General features: G+C 50.8%; 1 protein-coding gene across 2 annotated transcripts; it reads left to right on the top strand.

Annotated features, from left to right (window-relative positions):
- On the top strand, window positions 2445-13910 carry C3H2orf40 (chromosome 3 open reading frame, human C2orf40). 2 transcript variants are annotated; one of them, XM_021085660.1, is made up of 5 exons: window positions 2445-2548; window positions 3133-3235; window positions 7135-7182; window positions 8876-9033; window positions 13561-13910. In XM_021085660.1, exons 1-5 carry the CDS (start codon window positions 2516-2518, stop codon window positions 13717-13719), a joined length of 501 nt encoding a protein of 166 aa, XP_020941319.1. In that variant the 5' UTR covers window positions 2445-2515; the 3' UTR covers window positions 13720-13910.

Below are 14130 nucleotides of genomic sequence, written 5' to 3'. Positions count from 1 at the left end.
AAAAAGAAAAAAAAAATAGACCAGCTTCAGCAGAGAGAGAAAGGGAAATGACAAATTTAAGTAAATAGGAAGAAAAGGACTTTTCACGGGGTCTCAGGTGTGACCAGCACTTTATAAGTAAATACAGTTGAACAAATAAACAAACGGAAAGGGAGCTGGATGTTACAACTGGCACAGTGTCTCCAGCCAGGCACCTGAACTTGAGGGCGGGGGTCTTGCTACCAACACAGAGTTGTTTTCCTGTGACTGACACGAGAAATTTCATCACATAGGAGCCTCTGACTGAGGAAGTGGCGGTGGAGGCTCCTGGGCCCCCAGCAAAGTTGCCTTCCCTCCCCCACCCCCCTCTACACCTGGACCCTCCATGTTTGTGTTGGAGAGAGACGGGGACACAGACAGCCAGTGAGGAGGACCAAGCAACCAGAGGCCTGGCTTGGATGGGGACGAGAAAAGGCTACGAGAAACAGGTGGATGTGGCTCTGCGTGCTTTTTCATCATGCCGATAAATGCAACCAACAGTGCACAAGGCAGACGCGGGAGCCAAAGCCATTTCATTCCGGAAGACCATCTGCACAACGTCCAGCGAGCATTTTGAGAAAGATATTGATACAGGATTGAACGGGACTGAGTTAGATTCAATCAACAGGCATGACTCTGATGCCTTTACTCCTTCTTTGTATTAATGAGTGCCCTCCAACTGTAATCATCAGTCTTTGAGTTCTCATCTTTTGAAGGAAATGGAAATGGGATACCATTTCCTTAAAAAGAAAGAAGAGCATCTCAGACTAAACCATTGCTTTACACACGGGGTGGAGAGGGGCCCGAGGGACTCAGGGGCTCCTGGGGGCTGGCAACAGGGTTTCTTGATCATTGTGCTGTAAAGGGGATCTCTGCGCTTTTCTGCCTTATGTTACATTTCAGTGAAAGGTTGACATGAAGAGGCTGTCCCCATTAATGGCAGAGATGGAGAATTCAGCTATTCTTTAGGGTGTGCAATGCCCTCCACCCCCAAGCAACTGTGAAATCACCTGGAAACATTTCTTGCTTTGAAAAGAGTGTAAACACACAATGGAGACCAAACGGGTCCTTTACTTCAAACGGTCCCCATTTTTATCTTCCTGGTTGGCAAGTGTCCACTAAGCTCAGGAAGCCCAGCATCTTAACCTCTTCTAACAATATCTCCTCTCCATCGCCCTGCCCAGACTCAGGCTGCTGCCTCTAAATGTCCTTTGAGCTTGAGGTGGCCCGTGAGTGCCTGCTTTCCCCACGGAGGGGAAGCAGGGCCTAATTCTCAAGAAACGTTCCCTTCACCTTGTTGGCAAATAATTTTCTACGGAACCCATGATTTGTCCTACCAGTTCTATATACAAGCAGTAATCAAGGGTTTTCTTTCATTTATTTATTGTTTCTTTTAGGGTGGCACCTGCGGCATATGGAAATTCCCAGGCTAGGGGTCGAACCCGAGCTGCGGCTGCTGGCCTACACCACAGCCACAGCAACGCCAGATCCGAGCGGCATCTGCGACCTACCTGGCAACACCAGATCCTTAACACACTGAGGGAGGCCATAGATGGAACCCGCATCCTCATGGATAATGGATACTAGTTGGGCTCTTAACTCACTGTGCCACAACGGGAACTCTGAGCATTGTTTGATTTTTTTTTTAAAACATAGATTCATAAAAAAAATTAGGATTTGACATCTACTTTGTCTTCAAATTTATATCTGCATGAATTGATTAAAGCAGAGTTTTCTCCCCTCGGAATCTTGGCGTTAAGCAATAACACTACCATGTGCATTTTTGAACTGTAAACGAGAGGGCATGAAATGAAGGCCTCTGTCCACAAGACCAAACTCCCCAAGGAGTTGGCTCTGTCCTTACAGGAGACACCCAGGGTTCTGCTCAGACCGGGGGAAGAGGAGAGTTTAAATGTTACAGGAGGAGCAAATGCTGTGGGAGATGGAGCCTGAGGGGTGACCCACAAGACACAGGAGAGGTTCCAGGCACGTTGTGAACCAGCACAGACAGCACGCCTTCCCATTGGCTTGGCTCTTCCTCCTCGTGCTAAATGTCTGGGCCTCAGGCAGAAGGAACCCTACTGTGGTTGCTTCTCATCCTACCCCAGCTCTACCCCTCCCAGGGTCTGTAAGCACTTCCCTGGGGTCACTGGAGGAAAGAGGATATCTTTGGGGTTCTCTCTGGCGCCTCGGGAAGTCTGTGAGCCCAAGGCTTGGGGTTCTCTCGGACCCCAGTCTCCTTTTCCTTTGCTCTGTCTGCTTTTTCCCACTCCACCCAAACGCGCTTCTTTCTGTTGGGGGAGCGCCAACCGCATCACGCAGAGGGTTCTTTACAGGTGAGATGCTGAGCACCAGCAGGTGTAAACACTGAGGAGCCAGATTTAGACCAGGAGTACTCAGCTGAGCTCTGAACAGATTCTGGAGGCGCCGGGTGGGAGGAGGGGTAATTCACATGGCGGCTGCAGTGTAGACGGGCGTGATCAGGCCTGGGACTGGAATGGCAGGCTCGGTTCTCGCCTCCGAGCTTCACGTTGGTACCACTTCTGTGCGGGAATTCAGGGGCGCACGATGGGGAAACTTGTCCTGCGAACCTGCGGGCTTTATCTGCTCCTGGTTTCTGAAAGGTTTCCCTATGCGAGTAGTTAGGAGTGAGGTATTTTCCTGGAAGGCAGCTCTGAACGCAGACTGTGGAGACTTTCAAAATAACACGATGCAGGAAGCTGCCAAGGCATCCCTCTGAGCGCAGCACGGGGGGGATCCAGGGCGTTCCAAAGGCCCTGTGCGGGAGGGAGCGGGCTGGGGTGGCCTGGCGGAGGGCAGTGAGGACGCGGGCTAGTGGGGCAGGTAGCGGCGAGACCCGGAGGCCTGAGCCAGGATCCGGCCGAGCATCTCCACCCGTTCCGCGGCTGGAGAGAGGGGCGCGGTGGCTCAGCGCCGACGCTTGGCCGGCAGCCCGTGGGCACAGCGCCCGTCTGGCGGGTCCCGCCCCTGTAGGGACGTAGGGACCGCCCGCCCGTCCGCCCAGTACCCTCGTGCGCAGTCCTGCCGCGCACAGTGCCCCCGAGCCCCGGTCCTCCTGCGCCTGGTCTCCCAGCGCCTCTTCTTCCCGCGCAGCGTCCGCTGAGCGCACCCGCAGCCATGGCCGCCTCCTCCGCGCAGCCCACAGTCCTGGTCATGACCGCTCTGGCGCTGCTCTTGCTGCTGTGCCTGGGCCCAGGTAAGGAGGCGATGCTAGGGCTCCAGGGAGAGGATTGGTGAGGGCATGGGGTCCTAGGTACCCATCCTGAGCCCGGGCAAGGACCAAGGGGTGAAAGGGGTCTTTGGTTCTGCCTTCGTGCTGTGGCGTGCTTGGGCAGAGCCCAGGGTCAAGGGCAGGGTCTCGGATGTGTGTGGCAATCTGAGGAAAAGAGAGGAGCATTAAGTGGCGCAAGAGGCAGGGCCCAGTGGGCACGAAGGCCGGGAGGTGCGCCCAGGGCTGAGCAGAGCCAAAGGCTGTCCCTAGAGTCCCTTACGGGCAGGCATTCCCTCCCTGGCTCTTTGGCTAGGTCAAGTTCAAGTCTGCAAAGCTGCCAGCACACCTCTCCTCCCAGCTGAAGAACAGTTCTTAAATGAGAAATGCTTAACCCTTTCTGCTGCTTGGAGCCTTCCGAGAATGGGCTGAAAACCTCAGTTTCGCTCGCTACAAAATGTGCACATTATACATACATTCCTTAAATGACGTGGGTGGGTGTGCAGACCTTTGAACTCTGGGAGCCCACAGACCCCATTTCAGGAAGGGTGACTGGAAACCATAGGTTTTGCCCTCACCGTGCCATGTCCCCTCCTGTGATCCTTTGTGGCTCACTAGTGGCTTCATACAGGCAGGGTGTGCCTTTAAGCCTCAGGGCTGGGAGGCACACCCCAACCTATTGCCCTGGAAGGCTGGGGGTGACTGCCCTGACACCCCAAGGCTGGTGCTTTTCCCACCACTAAGCAGCCACACCTGCGGTGGAAAAAAGGCAGGGCTCCCTTGATTGTTCAGCTTCTATGTTTTGGGCATTCAGCACATCCAGGCGCACCAGCAGAGGATGCAGGTGGAGCCCCCAGGGGCTGTGGAGCCTGAGGAGACCTCTGTTCTAATTTAGCGCCCCAGCAGGACCAGTCAATCATTTTTCCATCAAGAGCTGCTCCCTTTGTTCCTCCCATTTTAAGAAGCCCATCTGAAAAAAAACAAAAAAAAAAAAACAAAACAAAAAAAAAAGAAGCCCATCTGAATAAAGCATTGGGCTATAAGCCAGTCCTCCTCAGGACTTGTATTTTATTTCATTTCTACCAAGAATGTTATGATTGGAGGTGGTTCAAATACTAGCATCACTGAGCTGGAATGTGAAAGTTCTTATGACACGAAATGAGCATCTTTGCATCAAGTCCCCAAGGTGGCTCTTTATGACACCCAAAAGCTTTAAGTGGAGAAAGTGATCATGGCCCCTTCTTGGGCAGTGTATTAAGAACTTCAAAGGGGACATCCTGCCATTCTGAGCCTGCTGGGAGGTGGGATGCCAGGTAACTGGATTTGATCAGTGCAGGGGTGTCTCCGATCACAGACTGGAGAAAGTGACCAGTGATGCTGGGGTGAAAAATCCATAGTATGGCAGGAAAAAACCCACAGATCTGATTTGTTCCTTTCCTCACATAAATTTAGCTGGGTGTCCAATTTGATGCATTCATATTTATAGTCCTATATGTAGTAATTGGCACTGTGACATCACTAATAATCCATAATTTAGGACTTAGCCCTGCTTTTCAGTTGTATCGCTGAATTTGGTGAGACTTTCATTTCTGGGGCAGTTGTGACACATTTGCTGTGAGAACTTGCAGCTTCATCGAAAATGCCTAAACCCAAAGTCTACCTCAAATCCGGCCATGTTTCATCAATCAGTTGTAAAGCGCTCTTACAGAAAGCAGACAGAGGGACTGTACTTAATTCTACATGCACGACCCTGTGACTTCTTAGAGACCCATGCATGTTGAGATATTCATCAACACTCTTTTTTTGTGCTCTGTCTGCTTGGGCAAGTGTTTCTATAGATTTTTGTGTTGACTCTTGAGGCTGGAAGGGAAGCACAGACTGAGAGCAGTCCCACAGACTGAGAGCACAGACTGAGAGCAGTCCCACCCATCTAACTAACGCCTAGCTCGCAGCGCTCACTCAGTACTGATGCCCAGCCAGCTCCAGCCTCTACGGATGGGGGGGCCCCTTGGGGTGACTTACCCCAGCCTTGGGTGGCTGCCCGCTGCTGGGAGCCTTACTTCCTGCTCCAATCTATGGCTCAGTGGTGACTTAGAGCCATCGCACTCCTCCTTGAAGTTTCTTTCCTCTAGTTAAACATCTAAATTCCTTTCATTTTTTTTTTTTTTCCTCATGTAACACACATGGACCCTTGTCCTCTCTGGATCTTTTCCTCTGACCAGAACTCCTGTTTTTCTGTGACCATCTGAAAGTGAGAAGTTGGCATCTGAACCAAAGAGTAAAGGGGTGGTCTGATCAGAGAAGTGACAGAACAGACACAGGACAAGTATTTCCTTTTTGCAAGATGCTGTCCTTTAATTAATTAATTTATTTTGACTGCCCCGCAGTATATGGAGTTCCCCAGCCAGGCATCAGATCTGAGCCGCAGTTGCAACCCATGCCACAGCTGCAGCAACACCAGATCCTTAATCCACTGTGCCGGGCAGGGGGTCAAACTTGTGCCCCAGTGCTCCCAAGACGCCATGCTACAAATAGGCTCCCCCCACACAGCTAGTAGTAAATTCTTTAAGCAGGGGGTCTTAATCCTTTTGGGGTCCCAGACACTTCTGAGAGTCTGGCAAAACCTCTAGCTCCCGTTTCCAGAAGACTGCACCTTTGCAGATGCCAACATGGTCTGCAGCTGTTGGGGGAGTGTCAGGGACCTCCAAGGGCGTGGGCACCATCATCTCAGTGTCTCTGTCTGGGAGGCCAGACTCCTGCTCCCTGCACCTGATGATGCCCTGCTCACTCCTTATGAGGCCGGGCTCTTTTCCCAGGAGCTCTGGTTCCCCCTCCACAGGACAAGCCTCCGTCCTGTACATAGCACGAGAGGATCAGATGCTCCCATAGGTCCCCAGCTCCCCGGGAGGATGGGCGTATTATATCAGGTCAGATTTGTCATTTCCTACTAAATGATTGAGCAGGTTAGAATCACTTTTTTTCTTTTCCTTTTTCAGCCGCCCCACAGCACATGGAAGTTCCCAGGCCAGTGATCAGATCCGATCCACAGTTGCGATCGATGCCACAGCGGTGGCAACACCAGATCCTTAACCTACTGAGCCTGGTTGGGGATTGAACCTTTGTCCTGGTGCTTCACAGATGCTGCTGATCCTCTTGCACCACAGAGGGAGCTTCAGAAACACTTTTAGATCTGAATAAAAACAACAGGAAATGGTACAGACGATGCCTGGTTGATTATTAGACAAGCTCCAAAACGGGGCTGACCTTTTAGCTCTAAGGCATGTTCCTGGGCTTATGGCAAAGGAATCCCACCTCCACGTCCATCTTCCCATGGCTGTCTTCTCTATGGTCTCACCTGCCTCCTCGTATAAGGACCCTGGTCATTGGCTTTAGAGCCCAGCCTAAATCGCGTGTCACATCACCTGAGGTCCCTAACTCTCTACGTCTGCAGAGACCCTATTTCCAAACAAGGTCAGGTTCAGAGGCTCTGGGAGGATCTGAATTTGGGGTGACACTCTTCAACCCGTTGTTCCTGAAAAGTCAAGTCTGCAGGCTGGTAAATAAGAGAGGTCACGGCCCCAGCATAATGTCTGAAGGGCTGAAAGCACAAGATCACCTTTCCTAGCAAATGGTTCCAATTGGCTCAAGTAGCTCAAGTTGCCCAGCTCAGCATGGTTGTTGTCACTGCTTTGAGCCACAGAGAGCCTGGCTTGCTTTTTCTGCACAACAGGAAAGGCAACCAGCACTAAATACTGTAATGTTACCATACTGCCAACTTGCCAAAGCAAGAGAGGGGCACAAAGTGCCTTTTTTCCAATTTTGATTTTTGCATTTGAGAAATGTAAGGGCACAGGGCAACCTTGAATATTTTGTTTTCATTCCTTCAGGTGGCACAAATGGAAACAAACTCAAGCTGATGCTTCAGAAACGCAAAGGTAAATACAGCCCAAATGCATAAGGGTTGCATTCTTAACTGGGTGGCAATGAAATGGGGATATGATGTGCTCACTGGAGTCTCGGGTTTGGAAACGCAGACGTGTTTACTCCTTAAAAGGTTAGCTGACCTGAAGGGCTCCCTCTGTGAGGATTTGGGCGGTCTTTCACCAGATAAACATTATTGCCGGCAAATGCTTTTCTGAAAGCTGTCAGCGTGGACTCAGAGGAACAGAGCTGCAGTGTTAATTGAACGCTGTTTGTTTTCAAGCCATGATACTCTCTGGAGTAGCGCCTCACATTCAGAGCACATGCAGGCTCAGTCCTGGGGCAGCACAGAGCAGTATCACTGTGGTCGCTCCGTATCCATCACTCTCCCAGGATGCCTTTCCTTACGTACACCTGCTGTGCAGAACACATCTCACAGGGATGCAGTCACTCAGCAAAATGTGGAAACAGAATGGTCTGGGAGCTACACAGATGAATCCTGGGCTGCTGGGGTCAGTCCCATCATGTGTGGTCCTGAGAATGCCAATTTCCCTCAGGACGCTCGTCCTCACTTGTAAACTAGGAAGTTATCCCTTCCTTAGAATGAAGGTACATTTATTCTATTCCCAGAGTTAAAGGGGCTCCTGGGAGGCTGAAGTCTGCTCCCCGCTGTTGAGCCCCTGCTTCCCAGCTGGCTCAGCAGGGAACTCCCTGAGCACACATGGCCCCTCTGGGAGAGGGCTCCCAGGGAGCTCTCAGCTTCTTCCCACCCCCATCCCCCAGGCCCCTGGGATTGGCCCCTTCCTGTGCCCCTGTGTCACCAGGGGTGATGGAAGCTCTCACAGGGCCACCTGGCGAAGGGGCATCAGAGAGCATCTGGCCGAGGTAGTCACCACTCCTCCATGTACGTCCTCAGCTTTTATCTAAGAAACACATACTGCACACCTACTGTGTACAGAGCAGTGGCACAGGCCCCGGGGGAATACACAGATGAAAAGAGGGGGGAAAACAGACGTGCTGATATTTATCCACATGAGCAACGGGCACAGGGGTGTTGGACTTCCTTTTCCTGCACAGCTGCCACAACAACCCGAGGCAGGGCCCAGTGTCCTAGATGAAGGGTACAGAGGCTCTGGCCCAGACATCGGGCCAGCCCCGAGCATCTGCAGAAACGGGGCCTTTTCAGAAGCTCAGCCCTCAATGGAAAGAGGCTCAGGGAACATGGGAAAGCAAGGGTCACGCCCTTTGAGAGGCAACTGAATGGTCGCCAGTCACAGAGTAAGGCCCAGAATTGGTGGCAGTGCAGACAGGAGGACTTGCTGCAACGCTGGGCTGGCCCGCTCAGCTCTTTCTCCCTCTTCTCCTAAGCAAGCCCACTGCACAGACAATGAACACATACTACTGTGGACTGGATGCCCAGAGGCCGGGGGAAGCAGCAGCCCCTGCCCAGGGTCTGGGGTCCAGCGTCCGGGGTCCGGGCTTGGTACGCGTCTGCAGAGGTGGAACCTGTGCCCAGATGGGAGAGCCTGCTAAGGGAGCCCGGGCAGATGGCGGAGACTGCGCCGAGTCCCGCGGCTCGTATTCCTCCTGGAAGGTGCCACTAAAGCCTCCACCTGCCACGTGGGATGGGGGAGGGGGCATAAAACAGGGATTCACCCCAATGAAGAAAGGAATCATTCTATGTACTTTGGGGACCCATCGTTTCAGCTCCTGCTCCATCTGAGACCCCGGTGGCTGTCCGCGAGAGCAAGGCCAAGGAGTTCCTAAGCAGCCTGCGGCGCCAGAAGCGTCAGCTGTGGGACCGCACGCGCCCGGAGGTGCAGCAGTGGTATCAGCACTTCCTGTACCTGGGCTTCGACGAAGCGGTGGGTGATTGCGCCTGCGAAGCTTGGCTTCCCAAAGGGTGGGGGACAGGATTGGGGTGAGGCGGGGGACAGTGGCCTGGCTTCCTGCAGGGGGGTGGGGGCAGAGGCGTGGTTTGGGGAAACAGGGCTGAGAATTAAGTTCTGCTATTTACTCTGAAATCAGAGACCCCTTTTGTGCCCAGTTTTCCAGGCGTTGGGTCACATGACCATCAGCCAAGGTGTAAAGGCATCAGCTAGAATTTTCCAGCCCGCTGTGCCAATGCAAGTCTCTCCCATAAGGTTTTGAACGTAGAATTCCAGAGACAGCCCCACCCAGAGTGGTTGGCTCTTAAATTCATCAAGAATCTGATTCTCCTAGAACTCCACAGTTTTCTCCGGGTGTCCTTAAAACAATTCACCTCCTCCCAAAATATTTTCACTTTGCCTCAGAACCACCAGAAACAACAAGATTGATGCACAGGCCCTTGAAGACAGTAGAAGAAGATGAAAAGTGACTTTTAAAGAGAGGCAGGTTAGAGTTCCCGTTTTGGCACAGTGGAAACGAATCTGACTAGTATCCATGAGGACTCGGGTTTGATCCCTGGCCTGGCTCAGTGGGTTGGGGATCCATGTGACCTGTGGTGTAGGGCTCAGATGTGGCTCAGATCTGTCATTGCTGTGCTTGTGGTGTAGGCCAGCAGCTGTAGCTCCGATTAGACACCTAGCCTGGGAACCTCCATATGCCATGGGTGCCGCCCTAAAAAGAAAAGGGAAAAAAAAAAAAAGGCAAAATAAATAAATAATGAGGGACGGGTTTTTGCAGATCGTTTGGGGAAAACGGGTCTATGCATTTGCAGGAGGTATGGTTCAGTTCATGTGTCCAGGTAGCGTGAATGGACATATGCACCAAGTGAAGGAAAAAGAACACTTGTCATCCCTGACTCCCAACTGGGGACCAGGTACAGGGAAGCCAGCAGCAGAGTTCCAGTGGGAGATTCTGCTGCAGCAGAGCAAGTCTGCATGGCGATGGGGTAGTGGACATGAGCCCTGCCCTGGAGAGGAGAGCCTGCTGCCCAGCCAGGGAGCACACATGGGGCAGTATTTCCAAGGGTTTTTCCCAACAGGCCCTGGCTCATATTGTGAGTGGAGGGTGTATACAAAATTCTTCAAGAGGCAAACAAAATTAAACTGTTCAGAACTTCCCATCATGGCTCAGTAGAAAGGAATCTGACTAGCATCCATGAGGACGCAGGTTCGATCCCTGTCCTCGCTCAGTGGGTTAAGGATCTGGCGCTGCCGTGGGCTGTGGTGTAGGTCACAGACACAACTCGGATCCTGCATTGTGGTGGCTGTGGTGTAGGCCAGCAGCTACAGCTCTGATTCCACCCCTAGCCTGAGAATCTCCATATGCTGAGTGTGGCTCTAAAAAGGAAAAAAAAAATTAAACTCTTCAGAAACATCGTTTTTAATGGCTGCATAACATGCAGCCCTAGAGCCGTATCATAATTTCCTTCTAGTTCCCAACCATTAGACATATCAGTTGTTCCCTGTTATCTTCTTGCTACTCACATATAGTTTTCTTGCTCTGCACATCACTAAGCACTTAGAGACAAACTGTGAGCCCAGCACATTTCTATTACTTATATGAACTACTTGACATTTTTTTTTTTTTTTAGGGTCACACCCATGGCATATGGAGGTTCCCAAGCTAGGGGTTGAATCAGAGCTGCAGCTGCCGTCCTACACCACAGCCACAGCAATGCAGGATCTGAGCCACGTCTGTAACCTACACCACAGCTCACGGAAACACTGGGGCCTTAACCCACTGAGCAAGGGCAGAGATTGAACCCAAGTCCTCATGGATTAGTATCAGGTTTGTTACCACTGAGCCACAGCAGGAACTCCACAAGGCAGGTACTATTATCTGCATCTTCCTGTGTAGTTTGCTGTTTAGTGTTATTTGCCCAGTGGAGTCATGGGCCAAAAGGTAGAATCAGGATCTTTAAGTATCAGCAAATCACATCTTCCCATAAGCCACACAGGAGAGCCCCACTATTCTTGAATCTTCAGCAGCATCTGGCATTCACAGTGAAACATTTTAAAAACAAATACATGTACTTAATTGGTAGGTGAAAAAGTCACGTCATATTTTAGTGATTTGCATTTTCTTGATTATCAGTATTTGCAGGTCAAGAAAATAGGTATTAAGAGTTTAACATGGGGAAATGGTTAAAATAATGCCTGGTGACAAAACCAGAATAAAAATGGGGGTCAGCGAGTTTCCCAGTGGCTTAGCAGTTAATGGTCAGGCATAGTGATGGCTGTGGCTTGGGCTTAGTCTCTGGCCCAGGAACTTCTTCATGCTGTGGGTGCAGCCAAAACCAATGGGGATCAAGTAAGATTTTAGTAACATAGAAGAGGCTAGAAGGAAATACATCAAAGGGTCAGTAGTGGTTGTCTCTGGCAGTGGAAATATCCCGGTTTTTCTTTGTCTCCCTCCCACATACACATTTTTTTTTTTTTTGTCTTTTTGTCTTTTGTTGTTGTTGTTGTTGTTGCTATTTCTTGGGCCGCTCCCGCGGCATATAGAGGTTCCCAGGCTAGGGGTCTCATCGGAGCTGTAGCCACCGGCCTACGCCAGAGCCACAGCAACGCGGGATCCGAGCCACGTCTGCAACCTACACCACAGCTCACGGCAACGCCGGATCGTCAACCCACTGAGCAAGGGCAGGGATCGAACCCGCGACCTCATGGTTCCTAGTCGGATTCGTTAACCACTGCGCCATGACGGGAACTCCACACATACACATTTTTAAAATACGAGTCTACATAACTTCCGTATTCATGAAATATTTTTTAAATTTTTATTTTTTCCATTATAGCTGGTTTACAGTGTTCTGCTAATTTTCTACTGTACAGCAAAGTGACCCAGTCACACATACACATATACATTCTGTTTCTCACATTATTCTCTATCCTGCTCCATCACAAGTGACTAGATAGAGTTCCCAGTGCTAGACAGCAGGAGCCCATTGCTTATCCATTCCAAAGGCAATAGTTTGCATCTATTAACCCCAGATTCCCAGTCCATCCCACTCCCTCCCCCTCCCCCTTGGCAACCACAAGGCTATTCTCCAAGTCCATGAGTTTCTTTTCTGTGGAAAGATTTATTTGTGCCGTATATTAGATTCCAGATATAAGTGATGTCATATGGTTTTTGTCTTTCTCTTTCTGTTGTGAAATATTTTTTAAATGTATGGAAAAATGATCATAAACCTCAGACGAGATAATAAACTGAGAAAAACCAAGAAACAGGAGTTCCCGTCGTGGCGCAGCAGAAAGGAATCTGACTAGGAACTATGAGGTTTCAGGTTCGATCCCTGACCTCAATCAGTGTTAAGGATCCGGTGTTGCAGTGAGCTGTGGTGTAGGTCACAGACGCGGCTCAGATCTGGTGTTGCTGTGGCTGTGGTATAGGCCAGCAGCTGTAACTCTGATTTGACCCCTAGCCTGGGAACCTCCGTAGGCTGCAGGTATGGCCCTAAAAAGAAAAAACAAAAACCAAGTCACAGGGGTGTCATCTAGGCATGGTGACTTCAGTTAATACTGTTTTGTGTCTTTGTTGCTAAGAGAGTAGATCCTTTTTTTTTTGGCCGTGCCTGCGGTATGCAGAAGTTCCTGGACCAGGGATCAAACCTGTGCTACAGCAGTGACAATGCCAGATCCTTGACTGCTAGGCCATCAGGGAATGAGAGTAGATCTTAAAAGCCCTCATCATAAGGGAAAGAAAAATGTCGTAACTCTGAGAGGTGGTGGATGCTAAGTGGACTTAGTGTGGTGACCATTTCTCAATGTCGACAGCTATCGATTCTGTTGTGCACTTCAACTGCACATAATTTTCTGTGTCCTTTGTGCTCCAGGAAACAAAGGGGTGAACAGCAGACTCCACATGCCCAGGCTGTAAACCCAAAGGGCATCCTGTGCTTCTCACTATCTTCAGCCCCTCCCTCTTCTGTCTTTTTTTTTGGGGGGGGCCTTTTTATGGCGAACCCACAGCAAACAGAGGTTCCCAGGCTAGGGATCAAATCAGAGCTACAGCTGCAGGTCTACACCACAGCCATAGCAGTGGGGGATCGGAATCACGTCTGTGACCTACGCCACAGCTCACAGCAACGCTGGATCCTTAACCCACTGAGCGAGGCCAGGGATCGAACCCACATCCTCATGGATGCTAGTTGGGTTCGTTAACTGCTGAGCCACAATGGGAAGTCCTCTTTATTGTTCTGTATTGGAGTATAGTCGATTTACAATGTTGGGTCAGCTTCAGGTGTACAGCAAAGTTATTCATCCCTTTTTCCATCATAGGTTATTTCAGGAGATTGAGTGGCGGTCCCTGGGCTATGCAGCAGGTCCCCTGTTGCAGGAATTATCCTTAGGAGGGGTCGTTCATTGTTGCAGAAACACCACCCCAGAGAAACATGGCCAGTGAGTTGTGCTGCAGGTGATGCTGGCCTTACACCTGTCTTCTCACATCTTCTTTTGCTGCAGAAATTCGAGGATGACATCACCTACTGGCTCAATAGAGACCGCAATGGGGACGATGACTACGATCACTACCAGCGGCACTATGACGAGGATGCGGCCATCGGTCCCCGGAGCCCCCACAGCTTCAGGTATGGGGCCAGCGTCAACTACGACGACTACTGACCAGCACGTGAGCCCCGCACAACGCCTGGGGCCCTGTCTGCTGTGCCTCGTCTCAGCTGGCCTTCCCTCCCCACAATCTGCGGCCAGAATGGAAGCATTCAAAGAATATACCTGCCTTCAGAGAGTTCATGCAAGTACCCAACCACGCATGTCACTGAAAAGTAGAAATAAAAGCATTTTGTTAAAAAGTCTCAGGATTCCTTTGGATGAAAAGTAAGCTGGCAACAGTTTTCCTTCCCTGCGAGTTTCTGAAGCTAAAGCAACCTCTCGGGGGCACAGGTCCCGTCCCCTCCCAAGCGTTCCCCTGGCAGGAAGCCTCACCACCACCCCAGGCAGCCCAGAGGGCCAGCAGGGTCTCTGGGGTGTTAAAATGCTGCCCCCACTGCAGGCCAATCAAACAACCAGCAAGAA

This window comes from Sus scrofa, chromosome 3 (genome assembly GCF_000003025.6).
Source record: "Sus scrofa isolate TJ Tabasco breed Duroc chromosome 3, Sscrofa11.1, whole genome shotgun sequence".
Classification (NCBI taxonomy): Eukaryota; Metazoa; Chordata; class Mammalia; order Artiodactyla; family Suidae; genus Sus; species Sus scrofa.
The sequence above is the reverse complement of the archived record's forward strand: the minus strand, read 5'-3'. Positions and strand labels throughout refer to the sequence as shown.